General features: G+C 46.0%; 4 protein-coding genes, 2 long non-coding RNA genes and 1 pseudogene across 9 annotated transcripts; 3 read left to right on the top strand and 4 right to left on the bottom strand.

Moving 5' to 3' along the window:
- Nucleotides 1-2,124: 2,124 nt before the first annotated feature.
- LOC104581493 lies at nucleotides 2,125-4,968 on the bottom strand. 2 transcript variants are annotated; one of them, XR_002962100.1, is made up of 4 exons: nucleotides 4,826-4,968; nucleotides 3,878-4,738; nucleotides 2,768-3,039; nucleotides 2,125-2,672 (listed from the first exon to the last, which is right to left on the bottom strand). It is a non-coding gene; the product is annotated as an uncharacterized LOC104581493 (long non-coding RNA). The 2 variants fall into 2 exon arrangements; XR_729456.3 differs by having other exon boundaries at nucleotides 2,768-3,036.
- LOC100833553 lies at nucleotides 4,503-6,468 on the top strand. Of its 2 annotated transcripts, none has more exons than XM_003563424.4 (3): nucleotides 4,503-4,647; nucleotides 4,875-5,125; nucleotides 5,471-6,468. In XM_003563424.4, the coding sequence occupies exons 1-3, from the start codon at nucleotides 4,629-4,631 to the stop codon at nucleotides 5,927-5,929; spliced, it is 729 nt and encodes a 242-aa protein (XP_003563472.1). In that variant the 5' UTR covers nucleotides 4,503-4,628; the 3' UTR covers nucleotides 5,930-6,468. The 2 variants fall into 2 exon arrangements, with proteins under 2 accessions (XP_003563472.1, XP_014753346.1); XM_014897860.2 differs by having other exon boundaries at nucleotides 4,506-4,647; nucleotides 4,798-5,125.
- Nucleotides 6,469-6,631: 163 nt separating this feature from the next.
- LOC100843726 (pentatricopeptide repeat-containing protein At5g44230) lies at nucleotides 6,632-9,133 on the bottom strand. Its single transcript, XM_003560453.4, has one exon. It carries the CDS (start codon nucleotides 8,697-8,699, stop codon nucleotides 6,741-6,743), a length of 1,959 nt encoding a protein of 652 aa, XP_003560501.1. The 5' UTR covers nucleotides 8,700-9,133; the 3' UTR covers nucleotides 6,632-6,740.
- Nucleotides 9,134-10,908: 1,775 nt separating this feature from the next.
- Nucleotides 10,909-12,855, top strand: LOC100843415 (acetylajmalan esterase). Its single transcript, XM_003560452.4, has 5 exons — nucleotides 10,909-11,257; nucleotides 11,366-11,581; nucleotides 11,715-11,863; nucleotides 12,003-12,276; nucleotides 12,383-12,855. Exons 1-5 carry the CDS (start codon nucleotides 10,996-10,998, stop codon nucleotides 12,622-12,624), a joined length of 1,143 nt encoding a protein of 380 aa, XP_003560500.1. The 5' UTR covers nucleotides 10,909-10,995; the 3' UTR covers nucleotides 12,625-12,855.
- LOC100843113 (uncharacterized protein At2g39910) lies at nucleotides 12,792-16,809 on the bottom strand. The gene is made up of 7 exons (XM_003560451.4): nucleotides 16,245-16,809; nucleotides 15,874-15,960; nucleotides 15,504-15,694; nucleotides 14,580-14,775; nucleotides 14,274-14,338; nucleotides 14,082-14,183; nucleotides 12,792-13,228 (listed from the first exon to the last, which is right to left on the bottom strand). The coding sequence occupies exons 1-7, from the start codon at nucleotides 16,743-16,745 to the stop codon at nucleotides 13,123-13,125; spliced, it is 1,248 nt and encodes a 415-aa protein (XP_003560499.1). The 5' UTR covers nucleotides 16,746-16,809; the 3' UTR covers nucleotides 12,792-13,122.
- Nucleotides 16,810-16,854: 45 nt separating this feature from the next.
- LOC112271906 lies at nucleotides 16,855-22,679 on the top strand. 2 transcript variants are annotated; one of them, XR_002965441.1, is made up of 4 exons: nucleotides 16,855-17,368; nucleotides 17,447-17,527; nucleotides 20,961-21,050; nucleotides 21,953-22,679. It is a non-coding gene; the product is annotated as an uncharacterized LOC112271906 (long non-coding RNA). The 2 variants fall into 2 exon arrangements; XR_002965442.1 differs by having other exon boundaries at nucleotides 21,939-22,679.
- Nucleotides 17,925-20,932, bottom strand: LOC100842502 (annotated as a pseudogene).
- Nucleotides 22,680-22,971: the final 292 nt, after the last annotated feature.

Raw genomic sequence — 22,971 nt, 5'->3', positions numbered from 1 at the left:
CGAGAGGAGTTTTTTTGAGTGCTCTGTGTCTACGATACAATGATCCCTCCGTTTCATAATGCCAAGACGCCCACGCATTTCGAGGTCCAACTTTGACCATCAACTAGACTAACAAAATATGAATTATGTGTTATAAAAATTATACCACTAGATTCATATTTGAGAAAAGTTTATGATGGTATAGTTTTTACAGTATAAAATTTACTTTTTGTTGGTCTAATTGGTGGTCAAAGCAAAACACTGAAATGCGTTCGTGTCTTATATTATTATGTAACGGAGGGAGTACAACTCTAGTATCCGAACTTACTCCCTAGTATCCGAACTCACGCACTGACACACATCACACCCAGACATGCTACCCCTAGTATGTAAGCTAGATATACAACTTACTACACACACAGTGGATTCTTAGAGTAGACAAACTCTGTTGGCATCGGTACATTGCTCTACCACTCAGGGACAAGCATGGGAGAGGCACAACTTATTACACACACAGTTTCTTGCATATACATGTCCTTTTGACACGGTCGTTTGGTGTATGCAGCAACGGCCGGGTCCGGTAAATTTTTAGACCCGCTATCGGGTCCCCAAACCCGGCTGGTGCCATCCATACGCACGTACCTCGTCTAATTTGCCATCCTTTTTGCCTCGCGACAAGTAAAAAAAAAAATCAGAGATGAGGCTCTCGCCCAATCTCCGGCAAGTCTCCGGCGCCACCCTCGCGGCAGCACTCCGCAAGGTATTTCCACCCACTCCGGCTCTCTTCCTTCCCAACAACCATTCTTCTTCCCTTTGCTCCACCAACCGATCCTACTGTTTCTGCATAGAATTCCTGGAGCTCCCTTATCCATGGCCGGCTGAGGTTCAACCAAGAAGAATGGTTGTTGGGAAGGAAGAGAGCCGGAGTGAGTGGAAATACCTTGCGGAGTGCTGCCGCGAGGGTGGCGCCGGAGACTTGCCGGAGATTGGGCGAGAGCCTCATCTCTAATATTTTTTTACTTGTCGCGAGACAAAAAGGATGGCAAATTAGACGAGGTACGTGGGTATGGATGGCACCAGCCGGGTTCGGGGACCCGATAGCGGGTCTAAAAATTTACCAGACCCGGCCATGATGCGGGTCTCACAGACCCCGGGTATACCCGACCCAAGTCAACAGATATCTGAAATGGAGCAAACAAGGCAGAAGGAAAATTACAGCAACAAATATCACCATGTACCCGTTGCTCTACCACAAAGGAGGCACAACGAAAATCCTGATGAGACATGCGAAATTCGCCCCAACCGAGGATCGAACTTGCACAGGCTGGCTGCACGACGGCAGCTCCAGCCAACTGAGAGCTCAGTTCTCAGGGAGGGAGGAGTTACGGATTGTGCTTAGGGGCTGATCGGGAGATGAGAGCCTGAGATGCTAAGGTTTCTCAAGTTGGGTCGGGCCGAATTCCTTTTAATTGCTTGGTATGACATCTGAGGCCTATATTTCGAACCGGGTATCCGGGTTTTCAAGTTTGGATAAGACCAACCAGACCCGGATCCGCCAGAACCGACGGGTCCAAAATTTCTCTCAGATCCGCACCTAATCCGGTCTATACCCGTCGGATAATCAGGTTTCGGGTACCCAATCCATACTGCCATCCATGGTGTGCGTCGGTGTCGTCGTGCTGGCAAGCCACCGGCAGGCTCACCCTTTCGTTTTTATTTCTACGTTTCCTAGGTGCGGTTCACCTTTCACTTGAGATAAAAGTTCATTGGGCCGACTGTGTCTTGATTGTGCGTGAGGCTATGGCTCATCCATCTCCAGAGCCCAGGGCCAATGATCATAATGAAGCCTATTTGATGCACAGTCTACTCTCTGAAATAATTCTGAAATACGTACCCTCTGGAAAAAAAAACATTAGCCTCTCAAAAGGAAAAAAAGAGAGGAAAGCATAGAGATGCGTAGAGCTCGATCCAAAGCTGAGATGCCGAAAGAAAACAGTGCTTTTCTCGAAGTAATCTTTAGTTGCGTACTCAAATAATTTTTTCGGTTTTTGCTAATTAATTGGTCACTGAATTTTCTTAATTAGTGATATGCCCAAGACAACGACATACATACAGCGCAGGTTAACGGAACCCAGTCAGTCCATCTCAGCTCGTCAAATCATTCATGCTCTTAATTTTTTTTGGAGAAAAGGTTACACGAAGTACATTTATTCCCGGAGTTAATCTCACAAATTAGATATCAGTATCACCATGCTTCATCCTTCAACTACTTTACAATCCACCAGAAGAGCTAGCAAATTGTCCAGAGAAAAGCGTCCCAAAAGTGACTTTCCTCCATGAGTATATCGCTGTGGAGAACACATATCGCGTGGCAAGAAGAAGGCACCAATAATCTATGCTGAGATCCGGACGCATCCAAAGACGCATATGTGAACAATGGACTGCATAGCCACGGTGTGGTCCATGTGAGCCAGCCAGTTCGATGTTGTTTGCGCTGGCTGGCCACCAAGCGCCCGGATGCAAGACAGCGATGAAAAAGGATCCGCGGCAGGTAGCCTGTCGGGCCTTGGAGGCGAGCGCGACGGTCGCTTTGCATTATTTTGGCTGCTGCTGCTCCTTATTTGGGATCCTCTGATCTACGCTTGATCCTCTCCTTCTTTATCAGTATCAGCCACCTCCATCCATGAGCATATCTGGATTTTAATTTTCAAGTCATGGACTATCGTAAAGGATAATATGTGTTTAAGAGAATTGCCAAGGAAACTAACAATTTGTAATGTGTTTGTACCTGCTTTATGGGCAAGTTGTCTACCCGGTTGTCTGGCCTTTCTTGAAAGGAACTATCGAATATCTGCTCCGAGAGTGCAACCACAGCCAGTCGATTGTTCTCGAAGTTATCCAGATATAGTGTGGGTTGATGCTGCTTGTCTCCGAATGGTACGTGGATGGCCATGAGTCCATGACGTTGCAAAGTTCCTTTCCATGTTAGATATTTGGTTGTCTGATATGAGGCACCCGTAGCATGGGGTATAGAGGAGAACAACTCAACAAATTGAACTGCTGGACAAAATTAAAGTGTTTAGATTCTCATGTCCTTGGTACAGTAGAATGTCAGATAACTAACTTCGTTCTGTAGAGAAGATCAAACTTCATGCATACGTCAGTGTTGGGTGTTTAATTCAAAGCTTGGCCACAACATAGGGTTCAGCAATGAAAGCAAAATGATAAACACAAGACAGGGTCAACAGTATAATCATTCCATATATCCAAGGTGCAAATCCTTTTCAGAAACAGTGACAATCTGATTTCCAGAATCCCTTCTTTCGCGGAGAAGGAAACCCGATAAGAGAATGCGGGTTCGAGTTAGAGTGGCTAGAAAGTAACATGGCCCCGGCATTAAATCTTTAGTTGTTGATGTAGGAATCTTGGAAAGTTAATCGATGGCCAGCACAATCTTATCCTACGTTGTACTATGCTACTGTCCTATGTATGCACCCATATCTGAAAAAAATAAACAGATTTAGCGCAAAATCTTGCAGCTAGATCAGGATACTGTTCATATGGTGAGGCTTAAATCAAGGCACAGATCCATCTAAGGGCACAGAGGAACTAAAAAAGTCAAACTATATGGAATCTAGACTGCAGATCAAATCATGAACTGATCGCTGAACAGCCTAGCTAGTGTTAAGTCAACCCGAATGTGATTTAGATCAAGAAGAGAGTTTAGTAGTACCCTGTCGGTGCAATTAAGGGATTAACAAAGGCTTAATTTGAGATACAGACGTCCTAGAATCTTGGGAAGGCAGGGATGGAACATGCTGAGTTCACAGTACAGCAACAACCTGTCCAGTGTCCAGGTTAAAAAAAGAAACTCAAAGTAAGGGGGCTTGCAACTCACATGGAAGCTCAAACGGCAGTTTACTTTTCTGAGGCTGTGGCCAGATCCCAGAACTGGGACCGTGACGACTGCGAAGGACGCCCTAGGATAACTCATTGCCGTGGGCCCATGGTATCTGCAGATCTCGACTATAAACTGCAAACATGTGAAGATATGTCTGCCCTTACTTATCTATCTCAGAGAGAGAGAGAGAGGCAGCCAAGTTCAAAACCTTGATATCTTTTGTCCCGGCAAGACCTGCGTGAGATATCTGCTTCACATGTAGGTTGGACAGGTTGTTTCATTAAACCAGCAAGATTTGGCCTTCCCATTGGTTGCTGCACTTCCCTGATCCTTCCTTCAGCCTGTTAAACAAATACTTGTACCTCCTGCCAACGATCTCAAATCCTGAACTTTTGCCTTGTTGCCCTTGCATCCTGCTTAGCCATCACACAGCCTGTCGACCTTTGCATTACTACCTTTTCTTTCCTTTTGGTTGGCTTGGCTACTGCTGTTCCTACAAAAGGATGATGTTTGCTTCAGAACCATGAGGATAGAGAGTCTTGCTGCCACATCCAAACTCCAAATCGTCTTCTGCAGAATTCTCCCGTAGCTCGGGCGGGCTATCCACAGAAGTGCAATGAGTAATGGGTGCTGAAGAGAGATTTATGCAAGCTGCATCCCGTTCAGTACCTTGCTGATATATGGAGATTCCAAGTGTTCATGAGCTGTAACCAAAGGAGAGCAAAGATGCGAGATAAGCAGGTGCAGCATGAGTCGCCGATTTTCAGGTGAGTGAGTCTTCATGTGAATCGCTCTATGTTTGCTTCTCGCAACCCTGTGCTGGTCCAGTATCCAGTACCGGCTGTTTTCCCTCGTCCTCTGCAGTAAAACATATGATAGTTACCTGACTAACGTAGTACAATCAACTCTGGTTGCAGATTAAACTTCCTGTCATAATTGACTTACCTTGCAGACAATATGGTGACCGATCTGACTTTTCGTTCTAACTTCTCAGGAATGGCTACTGATTTATTTGGTATTCATAGAACCATCTCTGCCTTGTTGGAGAAAGAAGGGATAGCCATCATTAGAGGGCTAGAAAGTAAAGGTTCTGTTCAGAAACTAGCCGAAATATTGCTGAAAGCTAGTGGGCAAAAGCTTTCCAGTGACATCTTGCTAGAGCCAATGGACAAATACTCCAAGCATAATAGCAAGGAATCAATTCGGAGAACAATCATGGAACATGATGAGGTCTTCAGACAGCAGGTAAGAAGGAATAATTTTGTGATTCATCAAAACACACACGCAAGATTTACAAGATAGGTAGATAGCACAAAATGTGGGAAAATCAATAGGAAGGAAGTCAATGTTCAAATACCCGAATAGATCTGAGACTCCGAGACTCTTGAATATGAAAATGTTTGCAGCCATCAATGAAAAATAACATGTTGCTCTAGACTTCTAGGCTTCTAGCTTCACAATATAACGTAGTGTGCTGTTTATCCTGCATAGACATTCATCTAAAAAGTTGTCAACAAATTATTATGCTGCTCCGTGATTGTTTGTCATTGCTGCAACTCAGAACTTTGCATTCATGTTGTCTTGCATCAGGTGCATGAACTGCACCGGCTATACAGTGTACAAAAATCACTGATGGCTCAATTAGGTGGAGTGAAGCATAGTTTCCAATTCAGAACAGAAGAAAATCAAGAAATGGTGCAGAGCCAGAGGCCAAACCTCAAGAATAGCCCCTGTACATCAGAGGCCAGTCAATGTGTTCATCTTGGTAACGCACAATACTCTGCTCCCCAACAAGTACCAGAACGTCCATTTATTCAAGAATGCAAGCCAGCATCATGCCTAAACCTCTTCACTGAAGAAACTTCAAGAAACCAAGAAGGAAGATCAGCAAGGGGTAAATCAGTTGAAGGTGAAAGTTGGAGTGCTTCTATGGAAAGTGATCTCGACCTCAAACTAAGCATTGCCCCCAGTTCACATGTAACAAAAGCACCACATTGGCTCTTCTCATCAGGCAGAAGGGAAAGGAAGTCTTCTGGCCAGCATCGATGACAACGAACTGCATTGTAGGTCAGTTGCTAGATGCTGCAAGAGCAAAGAATCGTCAGTCTGTGCCTGGGCACCCAAAGTATCCCTGCAGTGGACCGCAAGAGTTTCAAGATATCTGTCAAGAAATCGTATCTCCACGGTATGCTGCCTTCAAATTTTGAACAGAATTATGCCTGGGCCATGAGTACTATGTTTGCAAAAATCTAGATCTTCTCAGGCTGCCAGGCACAAGGACTTGCTAGGAGCAACACCAAAGTAATGCCAAGACAGCGAAGTATTGGCAGTTATTCAGTTCTTATTTGTCCTCCTCAAACTGAAAGACACAACAGCAAGTAGGAATGACCTGACTTCGGTCCTCATACTGCATAGTTATTTCACCAATGCCCCAAAAGGATTCCTAAAAAAACTGCCCTAAAAGGGCTCTGGCTAACCTACAATTGTCAGTTGCTTCGTGGATTGCATTTGTATGTCAGTCCGTGTCATCCGTGTAATGTTTTCAGTAACATATTTTTTAATCAATTATGGAGATTTTTGCGATCGTACATCCACACACTTTAGGACCCAAACACTTCTGACTAAATCTGAATTATGTGACAAATCAGTGCAAATTGGACTTGCCAATAACTGCTCTCAGCCCCCGGTTAAAATATGAAGTGAGTACGCTAAAAAAACAATCTGACGTGAGTTTGTCCCACTGTTGAGAACTGAGTGCCAAATGCTCAAGAAACATGTCAAATAAACAAGTTGCTCCAGGTTTCATCAGTCATCAAGTTCCTATTTTCCCAATTTTGATTGAACTTTTGTTTTTATGCTTTCACCAGAATCCACCACAGGAGCATTCTCCATCTTTGAAATGATGGAATCTCATATTGTCCCTGACTATAATCTCAACAGGCTCAAATCTTGACACCAGTCGTATAAACAAATGGCAGTCATCACAGATCCTTAGATTTTTTACTATCCTAATTGTACATCTAGATCCAAGCGTGAGCAATCCAAATAACAGAGCAAGCTTTTCACTGTGACCCATTAGCAGCCTTTCTTTCTCTTCATTGCTCACATCATAAACAATTGAACTGAGGATTGGCACATAACCAGCATGCTTCAACTTTGCCACTAGCTCCAATAATGCCTTCTTTATTTCACGGGTCCTTGGGTGAGAATTATCACCAGCAAAGAACTGATGGACCAACCCATCTCTCCCTTCAAACCAGCTGACTGCAGGAACCTTTTTCAGCCTCCGGCTTCTCATTACTTTCCGAACCTTTGAGACTTCATCCCACTTTCCTGCTGCCGCAAGTGTATTCGATAACAGCACATAGTTCCCTATACCCTCTGGTTCAAGCTTAAAAAGATGTTCAGCTGCTACCTTCGCAACTTCAGTTTTCCCATGGATACGACAAGCACCAAGCAGTGCTCCCCACACACCACCATGAGGCTCCACAGTCATCGACCTCACAAGATCAAGAGCTTCATCCACCAATCCTGCCCGACCAAGCAAATCGACCATACAGGTATAGTGATCTGCAGATGGTAATATCCCATATTTGTCCTTCATCTGTGCAAAGTAGTAGCGCCCATCTGTCACCATCCCTGCATGGCTACAAGCTGTCAATACCCCTATAAAGGTCACATGGTTTGGAGCCACATCGGCCCTCCTAACCATGTCCTTGAACAAAGCAATTGCCTCTCTAGCCCTCCCATGAGAAGCGAGACCAACAACCATTGAGCTATATGTGTACACGTTCTTCTCCTGCATCCCATCAAAAACCTTACATGCTTCATCAATAAGCCCACACTTGGCATACATATCCACCAACCCTGACCCGACAACCACATTCATCCCAAAACCATTCATCTCTGCGATCTCCTGAACCCAGGCAGCACGCTTCACCGCACCAAGCTGAGCACATGCTGAGATTGCACCCGTCAACGAGACCTCATCAATGCCTATGCCGAGTGCGGTCATCCGATCAAACACTTCCAACGCCTTCATAGGCATGGCATTTTGAGCATACCCAGTCACCATGGCTGTCCATGCCACCATATCCTTCACCGGGCACTGCCCAAACACCTCCTCTGCGGACCCCATATCCCTGCTCCTGGAATATGCCACCACAATACTTGTCCAGCAAATCACATCCTTAACCACCATTTCATCAAACACTTTCCGTGCAGCGCCGACGTCACCACAGGCAATGTAAGCACCGATCAGCGAGTTCTCGACAAACCGGTGCTTATCAAACCCACCGACGAGGAACGAGACCGCGTGGGCGGCCTGGGCGGCGGGGAGGGAGCGGGCTGCCGCGGCGGACTTGGCGAGTGGGGAGAAAGCGAATGGGAGGAAGGGAAGCTCGCCGCCGCGGGCGGTGCGGAGGATGCGGGAGAAGAGGTGGAACGGGCTGAGCGGCGGCTGCGTGAGGAGCGCGAAGCGGAGAAGAGCGGCGGCGAGGAAGGGGTCCGGGGGAGAGAGAGCGGCGAAGACGGAGAGCGCGTACGGGAGCGGCGCGTGCGGGGGCGGGAGGGCGGCTAGGCGGCGGAGGAGGCGGGAGAGGATGAATGGGAGAGAGCGGGGCGGGAGCGGCAGGCGGATGAGCAGCGCGTGGAGATGACGGAGGTGGCGGAGGGACGGGGAGGAGTCGACGGCGGCGAGGAGGAGTGAGGCGAGCGTGGGGGGCGGGAGGAGGGCTAGCGGCAGCGTGCCGGGAAGCGGTGGCGCGGCCGGAGCGTGAAGCCGCGCGGTAGGGAGGGACGGCGGCGCGAGGTGCACCATGCCGGCATGGCCGTGCGGCACTGCGTTGAGGCGAGCGGTGTTCTGGACTTCGCCGTTGGCCGCGGCTGATGCCTGAGGGTGGACTGGTGGTTTGTTTCGATTTCGCGGGACGGCGGGAGACGGCCCGGCGGCGCAACAGGCACCGGAGAAGTGGGCTACTGGGCCTAATCACTTCCTCTGTATGGATGGCGGGATGGGCTAGGGACCTTGGGTTAACCGGTTAAGGTTAGAAAAAGGTCCTTTGGCCGCTCAAAAAAGAGGAAAAAGAAAAAGGTCCTTTGGAAGAGAAACGTGGAATTTGGGCTCCAATTTTGAGATCTAGGTGGTGAACTTGTAATTTATCAGCTCTGCAGTCAGAGCTCAGTTCTCCTCCGCTCAAAAAAAAAAGAAAGCTCAGTTCTCCAGAGATGAAAAAACCCTAGCAGCCAGGAGAGAAACTGAGAACCCTATCGGCCGTTGTTGAAGAAAATTTCAATTTTCGGTGGTTCCCTTCATCTCTGACAAGTGAACCATCGTCGATGTTTGGCACCTAGTTTTTGCAAAAAAAAAAAAGTCTTCTGTGTCATCCGCGGTGCCATCTTAACGGTGGATATGACATCGTCTAGAAAATTAGTGTGCTGACTCCATCCTCGTTCCGGTGTACACATCACGGTCATGTTTTTGACATTTTTTCTTATCAACTCGCTCAGAGGCTCAGAGCCTCAGAGTGCAACTGAAGGAGCTGAACTGTAATAAGTACCCAAGTCAGGCGCAAGCAAATAGGCCAGGGCGAATAGCATGGGCGGATCCAGCATATAAACCATGGGGGCCAATGCCCCCACTCAATTTTGATTCACTAGTACAAATGCTAAATTTTCACCACTGATACCCCCTCTAATTTAAGATGCCCCCTCTAATTTAAGTTAGAACTTCTTAAGATTATCTAAGTGCCCACTCTTAAATTTTTTTCCGGCTCTGCCCATGACGAACGGAGTAATTGCATGGCAATTGAACGTTTGGACCTAGAGTGCACGTGTGCACCCACATTTGGACCTAGAGTGTTCGAGTTGCTGTCAACTACACAAAATCACGAGACCTGGATTTTGTAATAAAAGGCATAAAAACCACGGTTCCGTAGGCCAAAATTGGACTCACAAGTGCTCCATGGCGCCTGCGGCCGAAATACGTCCGGCGGTCCGTGAAAACATCTGACATACAGACATACTGACATGGACAAAAACGGCGTCCAAAAACCACGGTGAGAAAAGCAAAACGTAGTTCCTTTTAATAATCTCAACAAATGAAGCTCTGTTTTCCTCTGGTCTTTTTCTCACCGGGAACGCCGGTGAGTTGTCACATGACAACAACGTCGACATTTACGTCCGCTTACCAGCGTCTCTTCTCGGAACACCCCCGCTTTGTTTTCCCTTCCTCCCCGGCCTCTCGCTCTCGATCATGCGCCGCCCTGGCCCCGGAAGCCGAAACCTCGAGCACCACCGGCCGGAATCTGTGTCGACCCATCCGTTATCCCCTGCACGCGCGGCTGCAGTGCACCGCCCATACATGCTACAGAGCTCCACACGATCTGCCTTTACGTGCTGATCAATCCTGAGCCACGCACGCATATCCGCCGCGCACCGCCAATTGTTCGCCGACCATGGCATGCGTGCTTGTCAAGTCCATCGGGAACACGAGTAGTAGTGGTGCCGATGAGATTCGGTCCGTCTCGCTCTAATGGAGCAGAGCTTTCATCTTCTTCTCCACCGCCATATCTCGGCGTAAAGTCGAGAATGAAATCAAAGGTGCACTCCGATCCTCCACTTAGGTACGAGCGTGCGGTCGTATATTCGTATCGTATAGTAGCTTTGTAGCTACGGATCTACAGTGGTCAAGACATTTATGTGGTCAAGACTCAAGAGACCGTGCCCAAAAGGAGAAGAGAACCCCATAATCTTGGCCTCGATCCGATCCTATGATACGCCCTCCTTCTCACAGTACCAAAGTGACAGAAACAGAAAGCATCCCCAGGAAAAAAGATGGTAAAAGCTTCCATAGAACCTGTCAAGAAAAAAAAGAGCTTCCATAATTCATAATTAAACACGTACGCATGCAACCGACCCCAGCCGTCCCGGGCTACGAGCACCACCACTCACCGTCCCATCCACGGTTCCTTTCCTCTAGAACGTACGTGCGCCCGACGGTGCGCGTGTATAAAACGGGCCGTGTGGCCACCGGAAATCCTCACCAATGACTCCACGTACACAGCCTAGCTAGCTCGACCGTTTAATTCCGAGTCATTTTCTACTGTTAATTCTGCATGGCTTCCTCTGCAGCCTCCTCTTCCTCCTCTGTTTTCGCGCTCCTCGGCGCTGTTTTTGCTTTACACTTGTGCTGCTGCCACGGCCGGCAAGGCGTGGCTGCGATATACAGCTTGGGCGACTCCATCACGGACACGGGGAACCTGGTGAAGGAGGCGCCCCCCGGCGCGTTCGAGACCATCAAGCACCTCCCCTACGGCGTCACACTCGGCTACCCCACCGGCCGGTGCTCCGACGGCCTCCTCATGATCGACTTCCTAGGTACGTGCATTTACACAACGTTTCTCTGAACTTCCGAATGAACAGTGAATACTCTGAATTTTGATGGTTTGTTTGTGTGTGTGTGTCTCTACTGTCTGTGTAATGCAGCTCAGGACATGGGTCTCCCGTTCCTGAACCCATACCTGGGGAAGAACAAGAGCTTCGACCACGGCGTGAACTTCGCCGTGGCAGGAGCCACCGCCATGGACCCCGCCGGCCTGTTCGGGCCGCGCAGCTTCTCCATGCCTTTCACCGTCAGCTCACTCAAGCTGCAGCTTCGATGGTTCAAGGACTTCTTGAAGTCCAGCTTCGCCACTGATGAAGGCATGCATATATCCGATTCATTTTGTTACTTTCTAGTGGTCAATCCACACTGTATTTTTTTAAACCAGTTAAATATATAATAAAATTTATGTGTAAAATATTGTTATGAAGAATTGAAACTGCGTGTGTGCAGATATACGCAAAAGGCTCCAATCTTCTATTGTCTTGGTCGGGGAGATCGGAGGAAACGACTACAACTACGCGTTCTTCACCAACAAGAACGTCAGCGATGTTGAGAAGCTAATCCCAGCTGTCGTTCAGACAATCATAGACGCAGCTAAGGTACTGTACATCAGAGATCTTCATACACGTAAAGCTAATAAACTCACATTTACTAACTGGACTAATAAAAAAAATACGGAGTAACAAATTTAACCTGATGGTAGTTAATCCTGTCTGCCGCATTGCATTTGTCGTGCAGGAAGTGCTTGACATGGGCGCAAGCAGAGTCATCATCCCGGGCAACTTCCCCATCGGCTGCATTCCTGGTTACCTGACGACAATGGGGTCCTCGGAGCCGTCGGACTATGACTCCACGGGGTGCCTCAGGGAGATGAACCTCTTCGCCGCCAAGCACAACTCCAAGCTCCAGCAAGCCATTGCCGGTCTCCGATCATCATACCCCAACGCGTCGATCGCCTACGCCGACTACTACAACTCTTTCTTCAGCATCCTCAAAAGCGCATCATCGCTCGGTATGCCCATGGAGACGACACAAAACCACAACAGATTCATATATACTCTGATAGAAGAACTCGTTCTCAATTTTGATGATCCTCATTTGGTTGAGCCTTTCTTCAGGTTTCGACGCGAACAGCACACGCATGGCGTGCTGCGGAGCCGGAGGCAAGTACAACTACGACGAGAGGAAGATGTGTGGCATGGAGGGGACAACGGCGTGCGCAGAGCCGTCGGCGTACCTGAGCTGGGACGGCATACACATGACGCAGGCGGCGTACAAGGCCATGTCCAGGCTCATCTACCACGGGAGGTACCTGCAGCCGCAGATACTGAACTTCCCTGAGAAAAAGGGGAAGAAATAAACTGAGGGACACTCAAAGATGGAAGCCTTCCGTGATATTTGCAGCCTCAGAGGGGTTCTTCCATTTGCTACGACCAGTATATGTTACTCTTCGCTATGTGCTCTATATATGTATCCAGATTAAAGTAGGAGCAAAAGCAAAACGATACCGTTTTAGCTGAGCTCAGGGAAGATACTACAAATGATAAATTAAATGGCAACAGAAAAAAAATACAGTAAGAATTTGAGTTTACATGTTCATTTGGTGCCCCAGCCAAAGCCAGGTACACAATACAACACAAGAGCGGGTTGCACTGCACTTGATATTTTGCCTCAGTTCGTGTATCTAGCTATCGCTACCACGCTTTTATCTGGACGCGAGTCTATTGTCCAGCGGCGAGCAGCAAATACATGCATCCAGATTCGGACACTAAGAGCCATGATTTAACAGCATTTCTTTGATCTACATTAAACAACTATTTACGTCAAGAATGCCAGTTGAACTCAAAACTCTGGCTAACTATATATCTTGCATGCATAAATCGTTGAAACGGGATAGCAGCAATGTTAAATCTGTGTCAACTTCATGCTTCTTCCAAGCTTTCTCAAACTGCTGTCCCTTGCATCTGCAGGAGTACATCATACTATGAGAAAGACTGAAATAGAGATCTTTGAGAAAGAAATGATGAGTCATGAAATGCATCAATAACTAACTAAATTTCAAGGCAGAGTTCTGGCCCATGGTAGATCCCATTTTGGGCAATTTGATCTAAAATCTTATATTCTGAAAGTTGCACTTGCACCTATTTGCATACTTCCTAGAGTTCCTGGCAATCCTTAAATTTTCTGAAGGGGCTTGAACAGTACCCCATCCTTTCCATAATATAGTGCACATAAATATGCGTGACGACGACAACGCTCTAAAACTTTTACCACTAATATATGCGGAAGTATAAGATTGAACATTTAATAATGCCATCATATTTGTCTTGTAAAATACTTTTATTCACATGTCTTTACTAATATATGGTAAACATATAATAGGTCAAATCCCTAGTCAAAGTCATGGATTGGAGACCGTGAAAAGTCAAATGCGCCTTATAGTTTGGAACAGAGGAATCATATATTAAACCAACAGCAATTTGTCCCTTAGTCCAAGTGGAGGAAACAGCACAAGATAAGCAGTTGCTTCCTGGACAGAAAATTTTCCACTTTTTAGGCATGCAGGAAGTTTCATTCCAACTAGTCCATCTTTTGAGTCCAACAAGATGGAAGAATAGGAGGGTGTGGGTCTAGCGTCTATGCCCCCAAACTCATCCCCGACTAAGCCGCCTGTCCATCTACACAACATAAGAGTCATACTGAATCGATGAACTATTCTGATTTCTGAACCTAATCAACTCTGAAAGACTGAGTACAAATACCATTTAATAGGAATGTGATGCAAAAACTAAAATAGCTAGTCAAGGATAATCTTACTTCTGGAGTAGCATGAGTGTTTCCACTATGTGATTTCGGATGACCTCACGGCTCTTACGCATGGCTGACTCTTTATATAAAAGAACAAGCTCATCTACCAGCCTAAATACAATTAAGTGAGTTAGAAATTTCCAGATTCAGCATGCAGAGAAAACAGAAGATAATAACTATAAGTATCGTAATTCCTAATACCTTGAAGTGTAAGGTGACTTTCTTATCCAGGTGAGCTTAACAACTGTATGAATTCGCTCCAAAACCTGTAGATGGTACATGTGGTTAAAATATCAATGACGTACCATGGTCCTGTCTATTAATACTTATATAATATTGTCTTCTAGTTACAAGGTTAATTATAATATCCTGTAAAACTGTAAACATAACTCGGTAAGATTATCTGACAGCAACAGAAAGCCAATAGCCCAAGATGAAAATGTACCATGGTCCTGTCCATTAATAAATATATAGTTACATTGTCCATAATCTGGTCAATTTCCTTACCAGAAGAACTGTTTGATCATCATCAGCATGCATCCATTGGAAACACAGAGAGAAAAGGAGACGGAAATGCGCCAATAGGAAGAGGCCCATAGCATCCAAAACTGGCCCGATAAGGGTAAGCCATGCAATACGACGTTTTTGGTTTAGTGGTTGCCGTTCCAGGTGGCCCAACATTGCGCTAAGCATTCGATCGTACCTGGAACCAATGCAGAAAACTGAAGCACAAGAAAACGAACAAGATATTATGTAGATGTTTATCCTAGAGATGATACAGATTGATGATAGTGTATGTATGAAACTCATATTAGCATGCAAAATTTTCCAGTACACAGCTCAGTAACTTTAAGCAGGTGTCTTCTTTTTCCTAGACATATTCTCCAAACAGTAACTACAGCCATTAATCTCAGATTCCCCAATGACGATGCTGTATGTCAACATGACAACATAAGTAGAAGAAATTCCGGCTAAGTTTCCATGCCCTCAACAGTGAAATAACAAAAGGAGAAGATGTCATAACTGTTTCTATCTCGCTTAAAGTCAGTTCATCAGTTTTAAACCATTCAATTGTACATGTGGATTTCCTGAGCCATCGTGGAAGTACCAGGGCGTAATTTGCATTTCGCTCTCAACCAAAGGAAAATGTTTTTCCTCAATGGGGCATTTTACCGAAGGATAAACTAAGATGAAGCACTTTACTAAATCTCCCTTTCCATACCATCCCCGGGGCATGCCTTTTGGTGCACAAGAAAAAGGTTATACCACAGCTCACAAAAACAGATGAGTACTTCATTTATACTGTAATTATCTTATACATTCCAAAATACCCATACTGCAATATAAACTCCAAGAAGGATAAGGTTTTATTGTTCAGAGATTTTAGAGCTTGAAAAACTAGACGTCTTTCGAATTAGGAGAAGAGCGTACCAAGGGCTACGAGGATTACTTCTTTGTGTGCATGTCAACAGCAGCACAGATACCTCAACAATGTGATACCATAAGTCATCATCTGCAGGAATGTAATTGCAACACGCATCAAGTATTGCATCTTCGTACAAACTTAATTCTGTCACTTTCACATTCTTTGCTATGTGCATGAAGCTAACCACTCCCTGTTCCTGTCAATCATACGAACATTCTCCCTCAAAACAAAAACAAAAACTAACAGCACTGTAGGGAAAACTGTAATCACCACCATAGGGCGAGCTGAATAGCGTAAATGTAAACTTGGCACTGCTATACAGCAAATACTAATGGTATACTCCAAAGAGAAACCAACAAAGAACATCATCCATACCTTCACATCCGGTGACCAATGGTCCAATGCCGTCAAAGCACATGGAATGACTAACCAACAAAGATCCCCAAGCTTTGGGTAATTAACCTGAAAGACTCAAAGAATCAACTACAGTAAGCATCTCCATTCTCTAATGCTGGAATATCTCAACTTTACAAACTAATACTTTCTGGTTCTCGTCACAAGTGTTTATTGCAACACATATTTTGGTTCTAACAGTATTGCAACACATATTTTGGTTCTAACAGTAATTTCAAGCTGGTGTCTAAAATTTCTAAATGAACAACTACACTTCTGCCGTACAACTAGAATATATCGATCGCCAAGAAGATGAAGATAATATAACCATAAAGGAGGCAAGGAGCACAGACCTGAGACAACAGCCACCGGAACTGGTGCGCGGCGACAACTGCGTGCTCCTTGGGCGGCGTCGCGGCGCCAATCACGTCGCCCTCGGCGTCCGTGTTGGTATCCTTCAGCACGGCCTTCAGCGGCGGCACCGCCTCCGTCATCATCGCCACCACCATCTCCGCCACACCGTGCCATCCTCCCGCCGCGGCCATCTCCTCCATCGCATCCGCCGCCCCCTTCGAGAGTCCCTCGGGGACCCAGTGCAGCGCGGGGGCTTCCGCGGAGGCCGCACGGGCGGCGGCGCATAATAGGAGGAGGTCCACGGCCTCCTGGCGTGCCCCGCCGGTCGAGGGTTGGGAGGGGAACGGGAGGAGGGAGGCTAGAAGGGATTTGATGGAGGTGGAGGAGCCCTCTGGGGGCGCGTAGGGCGCCGCGGCGAGCAACTCGCGAAGCGGCGAGGCGATGCCGAGGAGCTCCTCCCGGGGGAGAGCCGCCGAGGCGGCGGCGGCAGCGGGTGGCATGCGGGTTGAGCGCCTAGGCCGCCCCTTCTGCTCGGTGCTGCAGGACGCTTTGAACCCGGTCAGTTTCAGAAGGACTCGAGTAGTCGTCACCCGAGTCGATACCTCTGACGCGGGGTCCCGCTCGTCAGAACTATCCCTAACCTCCGGCTATGCCTCTCCCGTAGCCCCGCCGCGCGGCCCTCGCCACCGTCGCCGCGCGATGAGAGCCCGCGCCCTTCCGCGTCGCGTCGCGCAGAACTACAGCAGACCTACTCCTCGCTCGCGTCGCATCGATCTAGCATCCTGCGCCGCTGCCCCCGCTTCGTCCCATCGCCGCTCCGCGCTTGAGCCCTCTGCTGGACCTACCAGCACCGGCCGGGTATGGATGCCTTCGTCTCACCCTCCTGCGTGATCTGGAGGCCTGCACGCGCGCAAGGTGTCCCCATAGGCCCAGCTCCCGAAATCGAGCACCTGGCGAACGCGGAACTCCCTCCCCGTGGCAGAGGTTAAGCACCGCAATGAGTTCGCATCACTTCCACCTACCACCTTCCCAACTTCTATTCACTCTCTGGAGCCCCGGAGGCGAGCTCGGAATCGAGCCCGCGCGGGGCCGCCATGTCGCACGCCGGCGATTTCCCTGAACGGTGAGCCCTGTTCAATTACATTCGCGTCGCAATGCGCCATTGTACTCTATCTAATTTCACTCCTCATTTAATTTCCAGCTTCCCGCAGTGGAGCTCGTGATTGATGTCGTCTTCCCCACCTCCTGCAAGAACTGCCGCCGTGGCGTCACACGTGCCCAGGTGAGTTTTCGTGCAACCCAGCTTGCTAGCGCCGAGCAAGGATGGCCACCTATACATGCACTTGGTAGTCGGTATGCAGGTGAGTTTGTGAGAGCCCGTAGCCGAAGGCCGAGCGTGCACATTGTATTGGGCGCGCACATTGTATTGGCAGTAGCATCCCCGGTATAGGTCAGCTTTTGTCACCGTGCCATGGCTACCATTTATGCTGGACATTTTTCAAAATCATATAAAGATGATGTTTGTGCACCACCAGTTGTTGAAACAAGGTTTAAAACAGCTCTCACGTAGGATCTTAAAAGCTAGAAATTTCCATGTTAAGTAGAGAAAAGGAGAAATATATTTCTCAAAAAAAAAGGAGAAATATTTATGGTGCCTATTGTGATATGGCTCCAGATTATAACGGTGCAGCAAGGTTACAATAAAACTGCTACAAATTTATAAGTACGACTATTTATCCAATCATAAGTGCTACATTTGAATAGGAAATATGACTATATATATAGTCTCAAATATAAGTTATACAGTATTGTAACATCTAGGTGTGCAATCCACCTAATTTGACTGAAGCAAAAAGATCAGGAGCACCCTGAATGCGAGACTCCGGCCATAGCTTGAAGCAGTCTTGGTACCGGGGGCATCTTGATCTCGACTAGCCCCTCGAGAATCTGAACTACCTGCCCCATTGTTGGTCGATCAAGATCATCATCTTGGATGCACCAACATGCAACCTTGCAAGCCAGTTCAGCCTCATCCAGATCGACATCACCATGTAACCTGTGATCTACCAAACTCCCCATGTCTCCTTCGAGAAGTTTGTTTGCAGCATGCACAGGGAAATAAATATCACGGTCGCCACCACTTGAGCATGGTGAGCTTGAGTTCCTCCTTCCGGATATTAATTCCAGCAACACCATCCCGTAGCTATAAACATCAAATTTTGGTGTAATAGCAACGCCGGAAATCCATTCAGGAGCAAGATACCCTGCAGTTCCTCTCATTGTAGTTATGACTCGGCTAAAATTCCTTCCTAAAAGCTTTGCCATCCCAAAATCTGCAATTCTTGGATGGAATGAAGCATCAAGAAGTATGTTTTCTGGCTTAATATCACAGTGTATGATGCAGTCTCTACATTGCTCATGCAAGTAGGCTAACCCTCTGGCAACTCCGAGGGCTATCTGATACCTAGCAGTCCAACTAACCAGCGCAGGATTGCTTCGAAATAGATGAACGTCGAGAGAGCGATTTGACATGTATTCATAAACGAGCAGCCTCTTGGAACCCTCACAACAGAAACCAATTAGCTTAACCAAATTTATGTGCTGCACAGCTCCAATTGAGTTCACTTCAGCTCTGAATTGCTTCTCTCCTTGATAAGCACCATCAAGCCTCTTCACAGCTATGCCAATTGAGTCATTTATAAACCCCTTGAATACAGAACCAAAACTGCCTGCCCCCAACTTATGTGTGAATTTTTTAGTTGCACTTTGTAGATCATTGTATCTAAACGCAATGATTCCATTACAATCTTGAGAACCATTCAGCATGCGACCAGAGCTCTTCTTTTTGTTTCTCCAAATCATTAGTAAGAGGATGAGTGCAAATAAGCCTGGAACAGAAATGCATGTGCCAGTTACAACTCCAATGGCAATCCCTCTTTTGCTGCTTTTCAAGCTGTGAACACCTTTAGCAGAAAGTCGAAGGTAAAGAGTTTCTCCATTTGAATTGGTAGTGTCATTACATTGTAGTTGTCTTATGTTGAGCAATTCGTTATTCCAGATAGAACATCTGCTGTCGCCGAAGGAGTAGGTGGTGCAAGAGCAATTATTCAGGCAAACTTCTTCACACTTGTTCGCACTTGTAGCAGCTTCTACTTTTGGGACATTTTGGGGTAACCTAAGACATGGCATAGAGTAGAACTTGTCTGTGGTATGTGTTGTGCTTTTGTTGCTAATGCAGTCTAACTGAGTTTTTCTTGAGCACCCACCCGCTCGATCTTCTAGTTCCCAATCCTTGGGGGATGTTATGGCGAAGCCCTCCATACAATTGCAGTGTGGAAGGGCATTATCGTTGCAAATTGTGAAAGGTCCACAAATTGCATAGACATCACATTGAGATTTTGGTTGAGCATAGATCATTGTCCAATCCTTTGAGCCTTCGAACCAAATGAACTGCCGTGACTGACCGGAAATGTCAATTACATTACGAGTTACCATATTTTCATCGACTAAGTCATGTAACAAGTACTTCTCTTTGCCATTGTCGACAAATGTTGAATTAAACAGTCTGCTGCGGCTGTCATCTCTGGAATTGAGGCAAAGTATTTGCCGTTCCATACACCGGTCGACCAATATGGTATGGAGGAGTTTGTCGTTGCAAGGAAGAACTGGCTAACACCACTGGGGTCTAATTCATCACAATACGCACCGGTTCCCGGGTCGATCGAGTTTTTCCAAGAAACAATGCGGCGATTCAGGCCAGTGACCTTGTCCAAACCAAGTTTTGCCCCAGGGAAAAGTGTATCTGTGGGGTGATCAAAGCTCTGCCACAAAACCTTTGACGAGTTTGAAGACTCTGTCAGGATGAGATTTCCACTACTCAAGAGCACAACAGTGGTGCTATTTCTTGTTATGTTTGCCTGTGTACTCCAGATTATGGACTTAGTGGACCCGTTTAAGATGACAAGGTTGCCATCCTTTGAGATTGTGAGCTCCAACGAAGTGGTGTTCTTGATTGGCTTATCCCTATTTGCTACCCATGCTGAAGTGAATTTGGAGACTGTATTGAACCATATGCCCAGGTACCAGTTGCTCTCAGAGAATTTGCTTTGCGTTTCGAAGAAGCCAAGTGCATACCTGCCGTTCTTGGAGAGGAGCTTATCGTCGACGGCAAGTGCTTGGCCAGCCAAGATGGTGTCCGTTGTGGCAGAAATTGCTGGGATGAGTAGGAAGAAGAGCAAGGTGAAACCTTCGAGGTGATGCATGATGAGCTGAAGAGGAGGGTAAGTTTGCAGTTGCAAAAATTGCAAATGTAGGTTGGGTGCTCCGTGGTGATATCAGTAAATAAGCACGGTGGAGTCAACAGTCAAGCACGAGCGCACAACAGCCAAACTATGTTGGACGAAAACGTATTTCAGTGGTGATGACCAACCGAGTAGATGCAGTCTGGTCTTTGTTATTGACTGGTATGTGTGGTAGAGAAAAGAGGATTGAACGAGGGAAGTGTGGGCATGAGGTCCAGACATTTGGTTACCTGCCCACAGAAAGGTTTTCACAAGTAAGAAGCATCGGTATCAACACAGAATCGAAAAGAGACTAAGTGAGCTACCCGTGCTTTGCTACAGATAGGAAAACAAATCTTATTACCTACAGTACTGTATTATTTTAACACCATTTGTAGCAAGTTATGGTTTTGTAAATATGGTTCTTTTTTGCAGATAAAAAAAACCGTACACCTTTGGCTTTGTCATGTCCCGGCTGGACTGAGTGACCTCTCATGGGTCCGCTTGCCTCTCGATACAATAGTGGTTAGTTTTTTTTAAATGCAAATTAGAACCAACCATGTGGGCTGTGGCCTCGAGCATGTGCGTTGCTACGAAATTAAAAAAAAATACATTAGTTGTTTTAAATATTTATGTGCTCACATTTTCAAATGTTATTGCAAATAGTGATTTGCTCAAAATATTTATTTGAAAAAATTAAGTGGGTGGCAATCGAGTGACAATCATCCAACAAACGAAGGAGTAGGTTTGATATAGTGAACGGATGACCACCAACTCGAATTTTTACAAGTGTGAAGAAACAAAAAGACACATCTGATTTTTATATTGACTGTAAAACATCAAAGACATTTCAGCTCGTTGCAATGTTTATCGTCAGCTAAACCATGAAGGGACGCATGAACATGCAATCGATTGCAAGTAATCACAACCATGATATACAATATGCAGAACTGAACTGTCTAACTTGATGTACACTGTATAACCAAATTAATTTAGCCTCTATAGAGAAAAGGAATGAAAATAACTAAAGATTACAAAATGAAGCTCCTAGCTTGGTTTACTCTATCCAATTGGTCAAGCAAATATATTTGTCCTTTGTAACAATTGCTACCATAGTCTTGCATCTAACACGAATATTGCTGAAACCAAATGGCAGAGTCCACAAGATATCTCTTTTTTAAAACATGAATATTGGAGAGAGGATCCAGTAAGTAATGAACATAGAAAAAATAATAATATAAACAGGCTATTCGTCAAAACTTAGCAACATTGGCAGAAACTGTCAAGGGAAAACCAGTGGGCTTGATTGTGCAACATTGATTTGAGATGAACATAGGAGTATAGGCAAAATACTACAACAAATATTCTTTATTGAATAATGAACAAGACAAGTGTTTGCTGACAGAATTATAGAAACATAATTTCAGATGGAAGCGGAAGCTGCTGTGCTCAGTAGATGCCACCATGGAAACTGCTCCGGGACCTCCACGGTCTGATAGACTGATACAGCGCTGCCGTGCATCGTCCAAGCAAGATCATACCTCAGTTCCGGCCCCGAGGCCATCCATTAATTCTTACTCCCTCCGTCCCATATTAACTGACGAAATATTACATGTATCTAGACGCCTTTTGGATATAGATACATCCATATTTGGGCAAATTTGAGTCACTTAATATGGGACGGAGGAAGTATACCATACGTCCTATATTTACAAGGCTAACTCTTTTGCCCAATAAATGATGACAACAACATATTATCGTCCTATATTTACAAGGCTAACTCTTTTGCCCAATAAATGATGACAACAACATATTATCTGACAGCAACAGAAAGCCAAGAGCCCAAGATGAAGGTGTATCATGGTCGTGTCTAATGTCTATGATTGCAATCTTCTGGGGACAAGAAGTGAGGCCGCCGGAGCAGTTCCCTTGGTCGTTTCTGATAGTGTTTGATTTAGCTGTCTGTTGCTTGTTCATAGTTTAGTTCAGGTTGTGCTGTCTTTTATCTTTCTGGAATAATTCTCCTCTTTATGAGGCCTTTGTCTCTTTTTCCCCTTAATTAATGAAATACAGCGCTGCTGTTTTCGTCAAAAAAAAATAATGTCTATGAATACATATGTAATCACATTGACCATATTCTTGACAATTTCCTTACCAGAAGAACTGTTTGATCATTATCAGCTAATCAGCATATGCATCTATTGGGGAAAAGAGAAGAGAAAAGGAGACAAAAATGTGCCACTAGGAAGAGGCTCATGGTATACAACACTGGCCCGATATGGTAAGCCATGCAACACGACATTTTCGGTTTAGCGGTTGCCTTTGCAGGTGGCCCAACATCGCGCTAATTAAGAATTCGATCATATCTGGAACCAATGCAGAAAACTGAAGCATAAGAAAAGAAGAGACAACATATTATGTGGATGTTTATATACTCCTACTAGAG

Source organism: Brachypodium distachyon, chromosome 1 (assembly GCF_000005505.3).
Source record: "Brachypodium distachyon strain Bd21 chromosome 1, Brachypodium_distachyon_v3.0, whole genome shotgun sequence".
Lineage (NCBI taxonomy): Eukaryota > Viridiplantae > Streptophyta > Magnoliopsida > Poales > Poaceae > Brachypodium > Brachypodium distachyon.
The sequence above is the reverse complement of the archived record's forward strand: the minus strand, read 5'-3'. Positions and strand labels throughout refer to the sequence as shown.

Bases quoted from the DNA above. Each gene is read 5' to 3' on its own strand.
- LOC100843726 (XM_003560453.4), bottom strand. From the start codon at position 8,699: ATGGTGCACCTCGCGCCGCCGTCCCTCCCTACCGCGCGGCTTCACGCT.
- LOC100843113 (XM_003560451.4), bottom strand. From the start codon at position 16,745: ATGCCACCCGCTGCCGCCGCCGCCTCGGCGGCTCTCCCCCGGGAGGAG. The intron at 15,961-16,244 runs GTCTGTGCTCCT...TGAGTCTTTCAG, and splicing joins TCCGGTGGCTGTTGTCTCAG to GTTAATTACCCAAAGCTTGG. The intron at 14,776-15,503 runs GTACGCTCTTCT...CATTGGTTCCAG, and splicing joins AGTAATCCTCGTAGCCCTTG to GTACGATCGAATGCTTAGCG.
- LOC100833553 (XM_014897860.2), top strand. From the start codon at position 4,838: ATGGTGACCGATCTGACTTTTCGTTCTAACTTCTCAGGAATGGCTACT. The intron at 5,126-5,470 runs GTAAGAAGGAAT...GTCTTGCATCAG, and splicing joins ATGAGGTCTTCAGACAGCAG to GTGCATGAACTGCACCGGCT.
- LOC100843415 (XM_003560452.4), top strand. From the start codon at position 10,996: ATGGCTTCCTCTGCAGCCTCCTCTTCCTCCTCTGTTTTCGCGCTCCTC. The intron at 11,258-11,365 runs GTACGTGCATTT...TGTGTAATGCAG, and splicing joins CCTCATGATCGACTTCCTAG to CTCAGGACATGGGTCTCCCG. The intron at 11,864-12,002 runs GTACTGTACATC...TTTGTCGTGCAG, and splicing joins CAATCATAGACGCAGCTAAG to GAAGTGCTTGACATGGGCGC.